This window comes from Bufo bufo, chromosome 5, assembly GCF_905171765.1.
Source record: "Bufo bufo chromosome 5, aBufBuf1.1, whole genome shotgun sequence".
In the NCBI taxonomy this organism is placed as follows: domain Eukaryota; kingdom Metazoa; phylum Chordata; class Amphibia; order Anura; family Bufonidae; genus Bufo; species Bufo bufo.
In genome coordinates, this window is record NC_053393.1 from 47943130 (window position 1) to 47963474 (window position 20345).

Sequence of the window (20345 nt, forward strand, 5' to 3'; positions counted from 1 at the left end):
TGTGGTATCGCTGTAATTGTACTGACCCGGAGAATGAAGAGAACAGGTCCGTTTTATCTCATAGGGAACGTTGTAAATAGAGATGAGTGAATTTCATGTTATGAAATTCGTTCACACTTCGTTTGGTGGTAAAAGCAAAATTGCGTTATGAATTCCGTTACCACGGACCATAACGCAATTCTATGACGGAATGCATAGCGGAATACCTTTAGAGGCATTCCGTTATTCATTCCGTCATAATAGAAGTCTATGCCCTGCATAACGGATCCGTCCCGTTTCCATTATGCAGGAGAGGACTCCCCTGCCTAACAGAAACGGGACGGATCCATTTTGCAGCCCATAGACTTCTATTATGACGGAATGCCTCTAAAGGTATTCCATTATGCATTCCGTCATAGAATTGCGTTATGGTCTGTGGTAACGGAATGCATAACGCAATTCTGCTTTTACCACCAAACGAAGCGTGAACGAATTTCAAAATATGAAATTCGCTCATCTCTAGTTGTAAAAACAAAACCCATGAAACGATATAAATGTGGTACCGTATCGCTGTAATTGAAATGAACCAGAGAATGAAGAGAACAGGACAGTTTTATCTCATTAGGAACACTGTAAAAATAAAACCCATAAAACGATATAAGGGCTCATGCACACGAACATGATAACCCCTTTAATCAAGTTTGATTGCAGCATTGAATGCGTTCTCCTGGCGGCATCAGCGATACCCAAGACGGTGCCATCTTGTGCGGAAGAAAAAAAGAGACCAGGCGGCATCATATATATGAAAGTATTAAAAATACTAATAATCATAATCAATAAAAAAACATCCACAGAGCAGACAGACATAATGAGAAGAGACGCCTCATGTATGTGCTAATCTGCCAGCAGAGAAAGTATAAAATACTCATTATCAGTATAAAGCATCCACAGAGCGGACAGAGATCATGAGTTATTAAGAGATAGATAGATTTAGAGTAAAAATAGTTGTGGTCATTTATCAAACTGGTGTAAAGTAACACTGGCTTAGTTGCCCATAGCAGCCAATCAGATTGATCCTTTCATTTTCCAAAGGAGCTGTCAAAAATTAAAGGTAGAATCTGATTGGTTGCTACGGGCGACTAAGCCAGTTCTACTTTACACCAGTTTGATAAATGACCCCAAGTGTTAGGGAGAGAGGGGAGTCTCAGTCATTTACACTGTCACCCCTGCAGTTTCTGCACAGTGTGCCAGGCAGGGACATAGCAGCCATTTACACAGGCTGTGCGTGTCACTGACGGCTCTGCATCACAGTCACAAACTCCCACACAGTCTATCTGCGCAAAAGAAATCTGACACTTTAGTGACTGCGCGCTCTGTATTTAGTGCAGTGCCAGACAAAATTGTCTCTATTTTTTTTTGTGCATTTTATACAGCAGGTAATCATCACACGCTATTTTGGTGAGTATTTGAGAAAACTTACATTTCAAAATTGTATTTTCAGTGGTAATTCAATTTCTTGTCTCAGGCTGTGTACAAACACCATTTATGTGTGTATTTAAAAAAAGGTCAATTTCTTGCATCACAGACAGATTTGGTGAGTGGTAGACAGAGGTAGATTTGGTTAGCAATTGTTTGGCAAAAGAAAATGACAGTCATTTCTAGGTTCGTCCACTAGTAACATGTCCGCTCCTGCCGCCGCTGCAAACCCACCACAGCCAGACATCATCTCCTGCACCTTGTCCGTCATGTTCCATACTGTACTGCTGTCACCAACTACAACTGCAAGGCCAGACATCATCTCCTGCACCTTGTCCATCATGTTCCATACTGTACTGCTGTCACCAACTGCAAGGCCAGACATCATCTCCTGCACCTTGTCCATCATGTTCCATACTGTACTGCTGTCACCAACTACTACTACAACTGCAAGGCCAGACATCATCTCCTGCACCTTGTCCATCATGTTCCATACTGTACTGCTGTCACCAACTGCAAGGCCAGACATCATCTCCTGCACCTTGTCCATCATGTTCCATACTGTACTGCTGTCACCAACTGCAAGGCCAGACATCATCTCCTGCACCTTGTCCATCATGTTCCATACTGTACTGCTGTCACCAACTACAACTGCAAGGCCAGACATCATCTCCTGCACCTTGTCCGTCATGTTCCATACTGTACTGCTGTCACTAACTACAAGGCCAGACATCATCTCCTGCACCTTGTCCATCATGTTCCATACTGTACTGCTGTCACCAACTGCAAGGCCAGACATCATCTCCTGCACCTTGTCCATCATGTTCCATACTGTACTGCTGTCACCAACTACTACTACAACTGCAAGGCCAGACATCATCTCCTGCACCTTGTCCATCATGTTCCATACTGTACTGCTGTCACTAACTACAAGGCCAGACATCATCTCCTGCACCTTGTCCATCATGTTCCATACTGTACTGCTGTCACCAACTACTACTACAACTGCAAGGCCAGACATCATCTCCTGCACCTTGTCCGTCATGTTCCATACTGTACTGCTGTCACCAACTGCAACTACAAGGCCAGACATCATCTCCTGCACCTTGTCCGTCATGTTCCATACTGTACTGCTGTCACCAACTACAACTGCAAGGCCAGACATCATTTCCTGCACCTTGTCCGTCATGTTCCATACTGTACTGCTGTCACCAACTACTACTACAATTGCAAGGCCAGACATCATCTCCTGCACCTTGTCCATCATGTTCCATACTGTACTGCTGTCACCAACTGCTACTGCAACTCCAGACATCATCTCCTGCACCGTGTCCATCATGTTCCATACTGTACTGCTGTCACCAACTACTACTACAACTGCAAGGCCAGACATCATCTCCTGCACCTTGTCCATCATGTTCCATACTGTACTGCTGTCACCAACTACAACTGCAAGGCCAGACATCATCTCCTGCACCTTGTCCGTCATGTTCCATACTGTACTGCTGTCACTAACTACAAGGCCAGACATCATCTCCTGCACCTTGTCCATCATGTTCCATACTGTACTGCTGTCACCAACTGCAAGGCCAGACATCATCTCCTGCACCTTGTCCATCATGTTCCATACTGTACTGCTGTCACCAACTACTACTACAACTGCAAGGCCAGACATCATCTCCTGCACCTTGTCCATCATGTTCCATACTGTACTGCTGTCACTAACTACAAGGCCAGACATCATCTCCTGCACCTTGTCCATCATGTTCCATACTGTACTGCTGTCACCAACTACTACTACAACTGCAAGGCCAGACATCATCTCCTGCACCTTGTCCGTCATGTTCCATACTGTACTGCTGTCACCAACTGCAACTACAAGGCCAGACATCATCTCCTGCACCTTGTCCGTCATGTTCCATACTGTACTGCTGTCACCAACTACAACTGCAAGGCCAGACATCATTTCCTGCACCTTGTCCATCAAGTTCCATACTGTACTGCTGTCACCAACTACTGCTACAATTGCAAGGCCAGACATCATCTCCTGCACCTTGTCCATCATGTTCCATACTGTACTGCTGTCACCAACTGCTACTGCAACTCCAGACATCATCTCCTGCACCTTGTCCATCATGTTCCATACTGTACTGCTGTCACCAACTACTACTACAACTGCAAGGCCAGACATCATCTCCTGCACCTTGTCCGTCATGTTCCATACTGTACTGCTGTCACCAACTGCAACTACAAGGCCAGACATCATCTCCTGCACCTTGTCAGTCATGTTCCATACTGTACTGCTGTCACCAACTGCAACTGCAAGGCCAGACATCATTTCCTGCACCTTGTCCATCATGTTCCATACTGTACTGCCACTGCTGCTGCCACCAACTACTAGCACCACACAGCCAGGCATCTCCTGCACCTTGTCCATCATGTTCCATACTGTGCTGCCACCAGTTACTACTACCACTAGTGCCTCTACCATTCTCACTACACAGCCAGACATTATTTGATATTCAAATCCAGCCTTGTCCATGATGTTCCATACTGTGCAGCCATTTATGTTGATGCACCCTTGCTGCTTCCACCACTACACAGCGAGACATCTGCTGCTTTGCCCGCATCATGTTCCAAGCTGTATTGCCGCTGATGACAACTCGCCACTGCCGCTATCAACCATCACACAGCCAGTTATCTGTCGCCGTTATGTCTGCCCTGATCTCTTCTGTACTGGTAATGTAGGCAACACCCATTTAGGACCTGCGCCTCATAAAGATCCGTTTTGCAGCCCATAGACTTCTATTATGACGGAATGAATAACGGGCATAGAATTGCGTTATGGTCCGTAGTAACGGAATCCATAACGCAATTCTGCTTTTACCACCAAACGAAGCGTGAACGAATTTCAAAATATGAAATTCGCTCATCTCTAGTTGTAAAAACAAAACCCATGAAACTATATAAACGTGGTATCGCTGTAAATGAAATGAAATGTCATTGCCTCACAATGCAATTACAAGGGGACAATGGATCACCATGGCAACGGGTGTTCTACCAAAGGCCCCAGGTCAACCATAGGTTTAAACCTATTGGCCCTCTAAGTGGCATGGCCTAATAGATCGCTCGTCAGTTATACTGATAGGAAATAATAATACTAAGTATCCCAAAGCCTCATGTATGTAACCAAATAATCACAAGACCTCTTGTGGGGAAATATTAATTAAGTTTTAGTCGTCAAAAAAAAAAAAAAAAAAAAGAAATCTGTTTTAAAGATGGTAAATAAATACATATTTGGTATTATCAATAATTACCCATAAATAGCATGATGCGTGGGGTAAAAAAACATGGTGGATTTGCATTTTTTTATACCCAGTTACTGCCCCAAAAATGTATACAATTTGACTCATTTCAAATTTATTTTTTTCTTCAGAACACTTTGAGAAATGACAGGTCGGCTCTGATTGGTTGCTATGGGCAACTAAGACCGTTTTCCTGTTAGACAGTTTTGATAAATGAGGCTCAATGTATTCAGTAAATTATATGTTCCCCAAATTGTACCAATAAGTATTACAACTTGTGCAAAATAAACAAAACCTCATCCAGCTAGGTTTCTGGAAAAATACATTCATTGCCCCAAGATTGTAGCAACACAAAATTTTATGGACTTTTTTCTAGGGCACTGGTTTTTATTGTGTAAAGGTACAAAAGTGTAAAACGATACATAATGCGTATTGCTTCTTTTGGACTAACTCACAGAATAAGGTAACCTGTTAAATATACGGTGCAGTCAGGGCTAGTTCACACATCAGTGATGGGGAACCGAAACCAGGAGTGGACCCTCCACAGAGATAGGTAGAAATTTGCACCCGTTGCATGTTTTTGAGGGAGGAGGTTCTCCGGCCTTTAATGCCTCACAATGCAATCATGAGGTGACATTGGACCAAGGCAACTAGTGTTCTGACAAAGGCCCCAGGTCTGCCACACTTAGGCCCCTTTCACGTGAGCGAGTTTTCCACGCGGGTGCAATGCGTGATGTGAACGCATAGCACCCGCACTGAATCCTGACCCATTCATTTCAATGGGTCTGTGTAGATGAGTGGTTTTTTTCACGCATCAGTTCCGAGTTGTGCGTGAAAAACGAATCATGGTCTATATTCTGCGTTTTTCACACAGCCCTGGCCCCATAGAAGTGAATGGGGCTTCAGTGAAAAACGCATTGCATCCGCCAGCAAGTGCGGATACAGTGCGTTTTTCGCTGATGGTTGGTAAGAGATGTTGTTTATCACGAGTGTGAAAAACGCATCAAAACGCATTGCACTCGCTCGGAAAAAAATGAACACAATTGCAGACAAAACTGTACTGAACTTGCTTGCAAAATGGTGCGAGTTTCACTGAACGCATCCGGAGCCGATCCGTCACGCTCGTGTGAAAGAGGCCTTGGTTGAGTGGGAGCTGGATGAATTGATCAAGTGCATGGAAGAGGGCGCTCAAAACACGGGTGACTCTCTGGAAGAATTGGCAGGTTTGTAGTAATTATATACATTTTTAACCTACTTCCATGTGTTAATTTTGTCTTACCCACCTATGACCTCTGTATTATCTTGACTTTATTTCGGACAGTAGCAGAACAGAGTTTATGTAATACAACCTAACTATCCACGAAGTAACCAGTGGCTGTAGGTATTTCTGGGTGTGGTAATGTGATGAACCCAACTCTTCACTTACTGGATCTTCTACTTGGTTCCAAATCTTCTTTAGGTAACTGAGGTGGTTCAGTTTCCTAGCAGCTGGTGCCAGTGACCGAGGCATCTAAGAAGCTTGAAAGGGGCGAGGTTATGTCCGGCCATTGACGCCTCACAATGCAATCACAAGGGGACAATGGATCACCATGGCAACGGGTGTTCTACCAAAGGCTCCGTAACTGCCACAGGTATAAACCTATTGGCCCTGCAAGTGGCATGGCCTAATAGATCACCTATCAGTTATAATGATAGGAAATAATAATACTAAGTATTTGAAATCCTTATGCATGTACTGTGATCCCTCCAGACACAATGGCCTCAGGATAAAATATTTTCATCATATAATGGTCCTTCCTGGGCCATCGTAAATTGAAACTAGACTCAACATCCAATGCCTCAGACACCACCAGTAAACATAGCCATGACCCTGGTAAAACACCTGTACAGTGCGGTACTATGTGTCCTGTACTGTCCTCTGTCTGTGCCAGGATGAGCTGCCTTTTGGATGTCAGGTGAGGCCGGCTCCATGTAAGTTTTCTGGTACATTATGTGCTGTACAGGACCCTGAAGAAACCCCTGTCCTCATCATAAAAAGTGATTTACAGCTTCCAGCATCTATTCCTGATTACGATATGGAAGGACGTGCTTCATCTGTCTTAGTTATCACCTTTTTTTATCTTCATTTTCTCTTATCTTGGGATGACATTTTTGGGCTTTGGAACTAATTACTAGTTTTCCATAGTTCTAGATTCAAGTTACACTGGTTTCAACATACAATGATCATGCTGGAACCAAATAACTTGAGAGACCCCTGTAAGGCCCCTTTTAGACGAGCAGGTGTCACGCTGCGGACTCGCAGCACAGCACCCGGCCTGAACTCCCAGTACTGCTGGTTGCTCAATTGTACCTGTGTCCTGGGGATGAAGATAGAATTGAGTGCAGCAATCCCGTAAACTGGATGAATTGAACAGGTGCACGGAAGAGGGGCCCCAAAACCCAGGTGACTCCCCGGAAGACCGGGACAGTTGACAGGTTTGTGGTAATTATACACTGCTCAAAAAAATTAAGGGAACACTTAAACAACACAATGTAACTCCAAGTCAATCACACTTCTGTGAAATCAAACTGTCCACTTAGGAAGCAACACTGAGTGACAATCAATTTCACATGCTGTTGTGCAAATGGGATAGACAACAGGTGGAAATTATAGGCAATTAGCAAGACACCCCAAATAAAGGAGTGTTTCTGCAGGTGGTGAACACAGACCACTTCTCAGTTCCTATGCTTCCTGGCTGATGTTTTGGTCACTTTTGAATGCTGGCGGTGCTTTCACTCTAGTGGTAGCATGAGACGGAGTCTACAACCCACACAAGTGGCTCAGGTAGTGCAGCTTATCCAGGATGGCACATCAATGTGAGCTGTGGCAAGAAGGTTTGCTGTGTCTGTCAGCGTAGTGTCCAGAGCATGGAGGCGCTACCAGGAGACAGGCCAGTACATCGGGAGACGTGGAGGAGGCCATAGGAGGGCAACAACCCAGCAGCAGGACCGCTACCTCCGCCTTTGTGCAAGGAGGAACAGGAGGAGCACTGCCAGAGCCCTGCAAAATGACCTCCAGCAGGCCACAATGTGCATGTGTCTGCTCAAACGGTCAGAAACAGACTCCATGAGGGTGATATGAGGGCCCGATGTCCACAGGTGGGGGTTGCGCTTACAGCCCAACACCGTGCAGGACGTTTGGCATTTGCCAGAGAACACCAAGATTGGCAAATTCGCCACTGGCGCCCTGTGCTCTTCACAGATGAAAGCAGGTTCACACTGAGCACATGTGATAGACGTGACAGAGTCTTGAGACGCCGTGGAGAACGTTCTGCTGCCTGCAACATCCTCTAGCATGACCGGTTTGGCATTGAGTCAGTAATGGTGTGGGGTGGCATTTCTTTGGAGGGCCGCACAGCCCTCCATGCGCTCGCCAGAGGTAGCCTGACTGCCATTAGGTACCGAGATGAGATCCTCAGACCCCTTGTGAGACCATATGCTGGTGCGGTTGGCCCTGGGTTCCTCCTAATGCAAGACAATGCTAGACCTCATGTGGCTGGAGTGTGTCAGCAGTTCCTGCAAGACGAAGGCATTGATGCTATGGACTGGCCCGCCCATTCCCCAGACCTAAATCCAATTGAGCACATCTGGGACATCATGTCTCGCTCTATCCACCAACGTCACGTTGCACCACAGACTGTCCAGGAGTTGGCAGATGCTTTAGTCCAGGTCTGGGAGGAGATCCCTCAGGAGACCGTCCGCCACCTCATCAGGAGCATGCACAGGCGTTGTAGGGAGGTCATACAGGCACGTGGAGGCCACACACACTACTGAGCCTCATTTTGACTTGTTTTAAGGACATTACATCAACGTTGGATCAGCCTGTAGTGTGTTTTTCCACTTTAATTTTGAGTGTGACTCCAAATCCAGACCTCCATGGGTTGAAAAATTTGATTTCCATTTTTTTCTTTTTGGTTGATTTTGTTGTCAGCACATTCAACTATGTAAAGAACAAAGTATTTCAGAAGAATATTTAATTAATTTAGATCTAGGATGTGTTATTTTTGTGTTCCCTTTATTTTTTTGAGCAGTGTATATACTTTTGTCTTACCCTCTTATGACCTCTTTAGTATCTAAGACTTGACTTTCTTTTGGACAGTAGCAGAAGCTAGTTTACGTAATACACCCAACCTATCCATGAGTAACCAGTGACTGTGGGTCTTTTTGGGTGTGGTAATGTGATGAACCCAACTCTTCACATACTAGATCTTCTCCTTGGTTCCAATCTTCTTCAGATAAGTGAGGTGGTTCAGTTCCCTAGCAGCTGGTGCCAGTGACTGTGGCATCTAAGAATCTTGAGAGGGAGGAGGTTATCCGGGCATTGACGCCTCACAATGCATTCATGAGGGGGACAATGGATAACCATGGCAACAGGTGTTCTACCAAAGGCCCCAGGTCAATAACAGGTATAAACCTATTGGCCCTGCGAGTGGCGTGGCATGGCCTAATAGATCGCCCCTCAGTTAGGCCTAATGCACATGGCAATCCATGCCCGCCGGCCGTGTGCACCCCACATCACGGATGCGGACCAATTCACTTGAATGGGTCTAAAATTACAGAGATGCGGAACGGAACACCGGAAGCACTATGGAGTGCTTCCGTGGTGTTTCTTTCCGTGGTTCTGCACTGCAAAAAAAGATATATGACATGTCATATGTTGGTGCGGCCCGCTGCACGGAACGGCCGCACAATGGCCGTGTGCATGAGGCCTTATACTGATAGGAAATAATAATAATAAGTATCACAAAGCCTCATGTATGTAACCAAATAATCACAAGTCTTCTAGTGGGGAGATTTTAATGAAGTTTAGTTCTTTCCTCCATAAAAAATAAATACATCTCTTTCATAAAAAAAAATAACAAAATAAACCATAAAATGTGTTTGTAACAGTGGTAAATAATGAATTTCTTCCCACAAAAATCTACAAAATCTTTCCAGTAAATTATACGTACCACAAATTATAGTGATCAATTTTACAACCCAACAAAAACAAACCAAAGTGTGATAACATTTACACTGCCTGGTCCTGTCAAAGTGCAGAGGGAGTGGCAGTTGCAGAGAGAGCAGAGCCTCTAGGTGTAATGGCAACGCCCCCGTTGCTCCTAGAGGCTCATTTGCATAAATTCAAACTTCATATTTCTCAGCAATGCGGGCACATATGAACATGGGACCAACACAGATACCTTCAGCTGCCGGATTACAGGAACTTCACTGTAATATTTAGCTCATTGCTCGTATAATAGAATCAAGCTAGTTTATATTTTTGTACATCATTTTTAATACAGAACTTGTGGACTGTCATCTCTTCCAAGGAAATAAGTAGAATTGTATAAAAATATTAGCAGTCAATGTCCTAACTGGCACGCATGAAATCAGACCCTTAATAACATATATAAAATAAATAAAACCTAAACCCGCTCTCATGCAGGTCTCAGGACAAAACCCTGAAAGGTGCCAGCAGCATTTGCTCTCTTTGCCAAGTGTCCATTGTCCCCGAAGACTAGGGGATCGCCCGCGTCACACCGTGCAGCCACCAGGCATTGCTCTCTTTACTCCTTGGGTTTCCGTAGCCCTAACAGGAAACGAGAGACATTCTCATAGACTACAAAGGTGATGCAGCAGGCGGGGGTCACTCGCAGAACATTGGCGACAATTCCCTTGTAGAAGCCATGGAAACCTTCTTTCCTGGAAGACAGAAGAGACTAAGAATATAAACTCATGTTCTAAGGTAATGAGCAATCCTCTCAGTCTGTGAAGTCTGGCACAACCCCCCAGTCATTTGTTAAAGGGAAGTTAGGGGACGCTTTAAGTGACATGGCCGGAGTGCAGTTCCGTTTTGTTGGGAGAGCGATTTTCTTCCATTGCATTTCAAAAGGTGAAGTCCAATGCAAAATTCACCACATCCCCAAGATGCGGATTATGTCCTCATGTGCACAACCACATTATAGCTCTATACCACCTCTATAGTATTGCACCTATAGGAGTTTATGGGGCCCCACTACATCTCCACGTGTCTTGGATTTCGTACTGTCTTTTTTTTTTCCGATTATGGATGAAAAAAGGCGGACAAAGCCATAGATCCCCATTCACCTGACGGGGGCCATTAAGAGAGTCCTTGGTCCCTGTTGTGGTGGTATACATCACTATACTGCAACAGAATGCATTCTATACAGATAAAATCATATCTACTTACGTCCATGTCCTTCTGATAACATCTATGACCCCCGAGTACTGATTGTGCTGATCCTGTAAACGAGCACGCACCACTTGATAGGGGTAGGTAGCCATCACAGCAAATATCTTTGACAAGGCAGCCGTTGTGATGTATTCCAAGGTGTTCTAGAAAGGCATGAGAGCGATGGATGAATTATTACGTGAGTCACAAATGGGATCCGTTACACCAAGCGACTAAACCCAGAATGCTCATAGAAGAAAGGTGGAGCAGACCCACTTTACAATATTAAAGTATAGGGGCTCTGGGGAAGGGTAGAAGTCAACCATTGGAGTAAGGTCTTCAAAACACTGATGCCGCCCCTGTGCGTTCTGCAATTTGCAGAACGGAACGGGCAGCCCATCATAGAAATGCCTATTCTTGTCCCCGATCAAGAACAGAACATGCTCTATATGTTTTGTAGGGCCGCGAAACGGAACAACAGATGCGTACAGTATGCGGCATGCTGTCCGCATGATTTGTGGCCCAATTGGGGGGGGGGCGTTCTGTATCTATATGACACGGGTGGCATATCCTAGCCATTTGCCATCAATGTCTGACATGAGAATTCCCCTTTAAGAGCTGCAGGTTATTACCAGTTTTGTGTCACTGGGTCGATTTAAATGCTTATTATACTCCATTTTCAATTCTTCGTAGGCCATAAACTGGAGGGCCCCATGTGAGGTTCCCAGCAGGCCTGGTACAAACCCCTACAAATACAAGACAAGATGGTTACTGGTGGAAAAGTCTGATGTCTAGCATTAGGACAAGGCTGGCCATCCTGCGGCTCTCCAGATGATTTAAAACTACAACTCCCACCATGCCCTGCTGTAAGCCGATAGCTGTAGGCAGCCTGGGCATGCTAGGAGTTGTAGTTTAGCAAACAGCTGGAGAGCCGCAGGATGGCCATCCCTGCTCTGGGACATTATAGAGACACTGATTACCTTGTACAGTCCGGGAATTCCTTCCTGCCTATAGATTGTGGCCAGAGCGTGGAACATGCCTCTGTACTGTCGTCTTGTAGGGTCAACACCAGCATCATACTGGAGAACCAGACGAGTCTTTGTAACCCATATTGGGTTAGTTAAAGAAAGGGTTAAGGCACCTGCACAAAAGAAAGGATGCAAGAAATGATCCGAGAGCAACAATTGTGTTCTGAAGAGTCTAAATACGGCGGTGAAACGGTTAACACTTGCTGCCCTGTGGACCACGACTATACCTGCATCCTATTCTCACACAGCAGATTTTTTGCACATTGTAGACGTGTTACATTTATCTGAATGGGGCTTGTAAAATTCCATGTGCTTGAACCAAATCTGCCGCATGTGAACCTACTCTTAGGATAACCTACCGTCCATGCTTGCAGTAATTGGCTTTCTGCGCCACTGGACCTAGTGTACCCGTGTGTAAACGACAGGGCGGATCCAGTGATAAGTCGCCCTGAGAACTGGGGCCAATGTGGGCGGTTATATATTGGGGCAGATTTATCAATCTGCTGCGGCTACAGTATATAACGCGAGTAAGAAAGTCGTACGCACTGTCCGAGAAATCTTACTCCATACTTAACAGCTGAAAGGCACTTGCCCACCGCAACCAATCAGAATGTAGCTCTCATTTAAATAAGAGAAATGAGAGCCGATTGGTCTCCCACTCTTCTTAGTTGTTCCTACAGTCTCGTCCTGTAGAGAGGCCTATGTGAATTTAAAGGGCATCTGTCAGCAGTTTTGTCCCTATGACACTGGCTGACCTGTTACATGTGCGCTTGGCAGCTGAAGGCGTCTGTGTTGGTCCCATGTTCATATGCGCCCTCATTGCTGAGAAAAATGATGTTTTAATATGTGCAAATGAGGCTCTAGGAGCAACGGGGGCGTTGTCGTTACACCGAGAGGATCTGCTCTCTCTGCACTTTATTAGACAACAAAAACGTCATCATGCCTGCCTGGTCAGATGCCTTCAGCTGCCAAGCGCATATGCGACAGGTCAGCCAGTGTCATAGGTACAAAACTGCTGACAGATGCTCATTAAGATGTCAGTGCCCCACCACCCTTGGGATAGCAAATAGTAAGGGCAACAATAGGCACCCTTACCAAAATTTACCTCGATTGCACAAAGGGTTGATAGGGGGAGCTACCTACACCCTCCCAGGAGAGGAACCAGACCAGATCTGAGGGCTTCTGGGGTCCCACAAACATAAGGTCATGTTGTATGGAGATTTTATAACCTGATTGACAGTATGTAGGGCACTTACCCAGTGTGGGGGGCACCGTACAGGTTGTGTCACAGGTAGCGGCACTGCTACAAACAAGAATGTTGAACAATTGGGGAGGGTGGGCAGAAGCAAAATAATTTACGATAAAACCCCCTAGTTTCTGTAAGTTTATTCGACACGTACTTCAGTGAAGAGACCCTGAGTGTGTGTGCGGCCTCCTCTACGCTGTACACAGGGACTGGTGGGGGTCCTAAGTGCCTCACCCCTAGTATAACATGATATTTCCATAGACCAGTATCCCCCCCACCTGTGCTTCACCAGCTACAGGCTGTCCGGGCATGATGGAAGGTGTCTTCTCCAACATCCGGAGAGCTGCAGGCTGCGGACACTGCCATAGACCACTCACCAGCCCCGGCAGCGGACAGGAGGTATTCTGTTGGAGTCAGGTTTTCGGCTCTTCCTTCCATCTTGTAGGCCTTCATTGCGTTATAACTGTTAGACAGATAAAGGAGACACGCTCAGTATGTACAGTGGCGCAGCAGGAAGGTAGAGAACGCACAGGCAAGATTGAGGCCGGGTGACCAAAAAACGCAGATTCAAATTTTTATTTTTTTTCCCCCTCCATTACTGTAACAGGCAGGATAAATACTTTTATATTTTGATCATTCAGGCACCACGATATCATTGATTTGTTTATTTTCATATATAAAATTCTAAAAAGGGGGTGATAAGAATTAATACTCTTAAAATATTTTCAAAAACCTTATTTTAATTTTTAGCCCCCCTAGGGGACTTGCACATGTGATCATTCGATCAGTTACATCACAGACTGTAATAATGGAGTACTGCAGTCCACCATGACAAGGATGTACACCCTGTGATTTCACCGAGAGGAAGCAGTCGGGGAAGCATTGGAGGTCAGAGGGAGCCCCCACCCCTCACTGAATGCTCAGATGCCGTGGTCGCTATTGACCGTGGCATCTCAGGGGTTAACGGAGTTACCTCTGATACATATATAACTGTATAATAACCTGCCAGCTGGCTAAGCTCCTGAACCTGCTTCTTTAACCCCCTATGACCCGCACATGATATGTCACCAAGGGGTTAAATGGCATTACAAACTGCACGACTGTAATACACTGGACTGAAAACAGGCTGACAATCAATATGTTATAGCACCTAGGAAGGTTGTCACCCCAGGATTTCATGCAAGCTACCCCAATCTAGTACTGCTGAATAACCAGACGTGTGTGCCGTCAGGAGCCTTGGAAAGATGGGCAAGTAGTAACGGCAGCCGTACTGGTTTTCACACAGTTTCCCAGAAACTGAGAACTGGCTGAGCAGATTTTTACTGGTGATTCATTTCATCAGACAACAGATCTCCAACACAAACAGCCTTAGGCTGTTTTCACACGAGCGAGTGTCACGCTCCCGACTCGCAGAGCAGCACCCGTCCTGAGCTCCCAGCACTGCCGGGGTCGCATAGCATTATATTGATTTATGATGCTGTGTAACAGTTCTGGAATGTATTGTATAACACTGACTGTCAGTTACATTCCAGAACTGTAAGGCCTCTTTCACACGGGCGTTGCGGGAAAATGTGCGGGTGCGTTGCGGGAACACCCGCGATTTTTCTGCACGAGTGCAAAACATTGTAATGCGTTTTGCACGCACGTGAGAAAAATCGCGCATGTTTGGTACCCAAACCCGAATTATTATTTTTTTTAACCCCTCCAGCGCTATTGTACTATGCATTCTGTATTCAGAATGCTATTATTTTCCCTTATACCATGTTATAAGGGAAAATAATAATAATCGGGTCTCCATCCCGATCGTCTCCTAGCAACCGTGCGTGAAAATCGCACCGCATCCGCACTTGCTTGCGGATGCTTGCGATTTTCACGCAACCCCATTCACTTCTATTGGGCCTGCGTTGCGTGAAAAACGCAGAATATAGAGCATGCTGCGATTTTCACGCAACGCACAAGTGATGCGTGAAAATCACCGCTCATGTGCACAGCCCCATAGAAATGAATGGGTCGGTATTCAGTGCGGGTGCAATGCGTTCAACTCATGCATCGCATGCGCGCGGAATACTCGCCCGTGTGAAAGGGGCCTAAGGGTTACACAGCTTTATAAATCAATATAATGCTAAGCGACCCTGGCAGTGCTGGGAGGTCAGGACGGGAGCTGCGCTGACAGTCTGGAGCGTGACACTCGCTCGTGTGAAACCAGCCTTTAGGGTGGATTCACACCTACGTTTTTATTGCCATTTTTTTGTACCACCTCCAGATGTTGGCTGAAAACCTATGGGAAATGCTATTGTTTTTTTTTTGATTGTTAAAAAAATATAAAAATGTGGTTCACATGGTTATTTTGAAAAAATAAAAAAAATAAAAACACCACTGAAGGAACGCCTTAAAAGGGTTTCCGTCACCAGAATTAACCCTATTAAGCTAGCTGACATTAACGATGTGCTAATGTCAGCTAAACCTAATGAGCCTATTTCTACTTGTATCTATGCCCCCGTTATGCCAGAAATCTAACTTTTATAATATGCTAATTAGCCTCTAGGAGCAGGAGCGGGGGGGGGGGGGGGGGGGGATTGGGGGCGACTGTTCCTGCTCCTAGAGCAGCGGTGGGGAACCATTTTGCTGCCAAGGGCCATTTGGATATTTGTAACATCATTCGGGGGCCATACAAAATTCTCAATAAAAAATTTTTACTGCTGTATTTGGTCAAACATATAATTGACTTAGGGATAAGTTACAGAAATTGCACTTCAATTAAAATAATCTAGAGGGCTGTATTTTTGCAGCACAAAATAGCGCCTGCACTATATATATACAGTATATTACATACAATACAGGCGCCATATTGACCACACATAGCAGTCTAATTTTTAAGTTCAGAATGTTACTTATTTAGTCAAATCTGTTTTTATTGACAAATAACAAACATAATGTACACAATGGAAGAGCGGGACATCAAGCAGTACATATACAGTAGTGCATATAACCAACTGCACCCATTCACAATAATAATCTGAAAATCTGTACTCTTAGGGCATAACCCTGACAAGACAAGTAGATGAACTAGTACAGTCAACTCAAGAATGTTACTTATTTGACATTAATGGCAGGAAGCTAAACCCAGGGGGTCCAGAGAGGGGTTCACCCAGCTTTCACTCTCCCTGCCTCTTTCTTCGCAACTGTCCCTGCCTTTGTCCCTTTCTCAGCAAAATATCTGCCCCCACCTCCATCAGCCTGAAATCAGCCTCCTATCAGACCCCCCAGGCCTACATCAGCCTCAGATCAGACTCCCATCAGACCTCTAAGCCTCAGATTAGACCCCAATGAGACCCTTCCTAGCTTCAGATCAGACTCCCATCAGACCCCCAGCCTCAGACCAGACCCGGATCAGACGCCCAGCCTCAGATCAGCCCCCATCAGACCCCCCAGGGTCAGATCAGCCCCTATAAGACCCCCCAGCCTCAGATCAGACCTTCATAATACCCTCCCTAGCCTCAGATCAGCCCCCATCAGACCCTCCCCAGCCTCAGATCAGCCCCCATCAGCCCCCCTAGTCTCAGATCAGACCCCTATCAAACCCCAGCCTCAGATCAGACACCCCCAGCCTCAGATCAGACCCTCCCAAGCCTCAGATCAGACCCCCATCAGACCCTCCCCACCCTCCTTTAGCCTCAGATCAGCCCCAATCAGACATCAGATCAGATACTGTATTTAAGATAAACAAATAAACTTACCTCTCCAGCTCCGTACGGCGCTGCCTCTTGGCAGATTCACTTACCCTCCCTGTTCTTCTTCCTGCCGCACTATATTGTCACCTCACACCGCACAGCGTCAGGTCATAGTGCACGTCTACGTGCACTGCGTCCTGACGCTGGATGTGTCAGGACACAGTGTGGGGCTGAAAGAAGACCAGGGAAGGTGAGGACAGCCAGTGCAGTGCTGTTCTCACCTTCTTGTGCCTCCCGTATGCTAATGACCGCTTCCATAATGGAAGGGGTCATAAGCATTTTCACATTATGTTCTGGCAGGGGGCCGGGGGCCACATGAAATGATACCGTGGGCCGCATACGGCCCTCGGGCCGGAGGTTCCCCACCCCTGTCCTAGAGGCTCAGTTCTCCCACCTTTGTCGCCTCCCTCCAAGTCCTGAATTAACAGGGCCAGGCCGCGCTCGCATCTGTCCGCCAGCCCTGTGCTCTGGTGAAATCTCGCGCCGTTCAGTATTCAGCGCAGGCGCTGTAAGGAAGCTGGCACCCTGCGAGCGTCTTTCCCTCACCGCGCCTGCGACAAAGGTGGGAGAACGGAACAGGGAGTAGAAACAATTAGCATATTATACAAGTTAGATTTCTGGCGTAACGGGGGCGTAGATAAGAGTAGGAATAGGCTAGTTAGGTTTAGCCGACATTAGCGCATCGCACATCGCTAATGTCAGCTAGCTTAATAGGGTTAAATCTGGTGACAGAAAACCTTTAAAGGGTTTGTCCAAGAGTCAGACAGACCTCCCGGAGTGGCCGACCTGCGGAGGTGATCATACTTAGGCTGTGTTCACATCACCGTTTCATTTTCCGTCCTTCTGATCCGTCAGAAGACCATAAAAAACAGGATCCGGTAAAAACAAAAATAGATCCTGTTTTTTATAGTCTTCTGACGGATCAGAAGGACGGAAAATGAAACGGTGATGTGAACCCATCCTAAGTATGATCACCACTGCTGGGTTTGGTCTCTGTCGCTCTGGGCCGGCTGCACTGAAATAAACATCCATTGATGGGGCGGGAAGGTGCCCGCTGCAGCCAATCGCAGGCCAGAGCAGTGACTTGTTCCCTTTGTTCCACGTGACCACACAAGGGGGACAAGTCACTGCTACGGCCTGTGATTGGCTGCAGCGGTCACACGTCCCCCTCGATGATGGATATTGATCTCTGTTCAGCGGGGAGAGGAAGAGCCGGCCCAGGAGCGACAGAGCCTAGGTGAGTATGATCACCTCCGCAGGTCAGCCACGCTGGGAGGTCTGTCTGACTCGTGGATCACCCCTTTAAAAAACCGCCTGCAGGGTGGACAAAAAACGGGAGCGGTTTTTATGGCTTTTTTACTGGTACAAAAATGGCAGCGCCAATTACTTTGTGTCTGGGTCCTCAGAATTCTTAGCAATCTGGTGTTATAGTCACTTACAAGAAGAAGTAAAGCCCCCAGGAGGCGCCTGCACCCCACATATTTGGGGTGACCCCCTGATAGAGGCCGCGTAGTCCTTCACGCTTCCACACTGAAGACATGCAGTGCAGGATGCCGTTGTACTTTGGTCGCAGCTCCAGCCCGTCACTTACTGGAAAGTCAAACACACAAAACTGATATTAATTTTCCATTATCCTGCGCCAGGTAACGTGCTGGAATATTACCGCTAAGTAGGCGGGCCCTGACAGCATGGCGGTACTACTTAGAGGCTGCGTGGCACTACATTAGGCCCTCGGCTGTCATGACAACCCATCGGCACCCTGTAATCGCTTTGTAGGAGCCCCTTCCCTCTGTCCAACTGCTTAGATACTACTGTCTGCGGGTGACGAGCGGGTGTCACACTGCGAGTCCGTCCTGACCTCCCAGCACTGCCGGGGTCACATAGCGTTATATTGATTTATGATGCTATGTAACCCTTACAGTTCTGGAATGTATAGGATAACACTGGCAGCATCTAATAAGAGTCCAGAACTGTAAGGGTTACATAGCATCATAAATCAATATAACGCTATGTGACCCCGGCAGTGCTGGGAGGTCAGGACGGGGGCTGCGCTGCAGACTCGCAGCGGGACAAACGCTTGTTTGCAAGGGGTCTTAAAGGGGTTTTCCGACTGGTTTAGGCCCCATGCACACAACCTGATCCGTTAGGTGGTCCGAAAATACAGATGCAGTCTGTATGCCATCTGCTTTTTATTTGCGGACCCACTGCTTTCAGTTGGTCCATATCTTGTGGACAGAGGGTGCTTTCACACGACCCTGTCCATTTTGCGGACCGCAAACCGCATCTTTGGCCTCAACATGTGGTTTGCGAACCCATTGAAATCAATGGCTCCGCACCGCGATGCAAAGGGCCGGTGTCTGCAGTTTGCGGTCCACAAAACGGACACGGTTGTGTGTGTGGGGCCTTATACTGATGACCTATCCTCAGGACAGATCATCAGCATCTAATCGGTCCGACACCCCCAGATAAGGGACAGCTTATGAACGTCGGTACAACCCCTTTAAATGCTGGCAAACAAGCATTTTTAACCCTTGCAGTGGGTTTTTGGGTCAATGTTTTTTTTCTTGCAGCTTCAAAACAAAAAAAAAACAAAAAAAACATGTGCAATGCGTGACTGTGTTTTCTCATGTTTTTTTTACGGTGTGACGGGGGAGAACAAAAACAGCCAAGAATAAATGGCAGATGCTAAAAAACAATAGATCAGAAAAAAAACTCTATAAAAAATGTTGACCAAGTCAGGTGTTTGAGGCATTTTTGGTAAAAACAAAAACAAGAAAAAAAACACCAGGACCAAAAGTACCAGTAGTAACTACAGATCAACCTGCAAAAACACCCATGGACAAAAAAGGGCACAAAATTGTTTTGTTTTTTTTTGTTCTAAAATAGTGAAATGTTAAAAAAAAAAACACATTTAGTCTCACTGTAATCCTACTGAACCAGAATCCTAATTGAGAATTTGCCGCAGAAACGCCTGCCAGATGTGAACACTGCCCTACTGACAGCAAGCAGAGGTCGTGCAAACGCAAAGTCTATTTGAATGTCACAAAACTTATCAGGTGGAACTACAACCCCCATCATATATCTACAGAGAGAGGCAGTGTGCACGATCACCTCCCCTGCGGGTATACCTGCGAAGCGGATCTTCACCAGATCCAGCGGGTGTAGGACCAGGGTGGAGATGACGCCCCCGCTCAGGCCGGCCACCAGGTTCTCATACTGGACGTGTCCGAAGACCTGCCGGACCACGGTGAGCGGGGAGGGCGCGGACGGGGCGGCCATGTGCACGTCCTGACAGCGGGCACACACACGTTACATCATCAGGCTCAGGGGCTCGCCAGTGACCTCTAGCGCTAGCCCCGCCTCACT

General features: G+C 46.4%; 1 protein-coding gene across 1 annotated transcript; it reads right to left on the reverse strand.

The window, feature by feature from the left end:
- Positions 1–9593: 9593 nt before the first annotated feature.
- On the reverse strand, positions 9594–20344 carry SLC25A32 (solute carrier family 25 member 32). Its single transcript, XM_040432013.1, has 7 exons — positions 20108–20344; positions 18419–18569; positions 13626–13711; positions 11955–12115; positions 11607–11720; positions 10993–11138; positions 9594–10484 (listed from the first exon to the last, which is right to left on the reverse strand). The coding sequence occupies exons 1-7, from the start codon at positions 20256–20258 to the stop codon at positions 10349–10351; spliced, it is 945 nt and encodes a 314-aa protein (XP_040287947.1). The 5' UTR covers positions 20259–20344; the 3' UTR covers positions 9594–10348.
- Between the last annotated feature and the right edge of the window lies 1 nt (position 20345).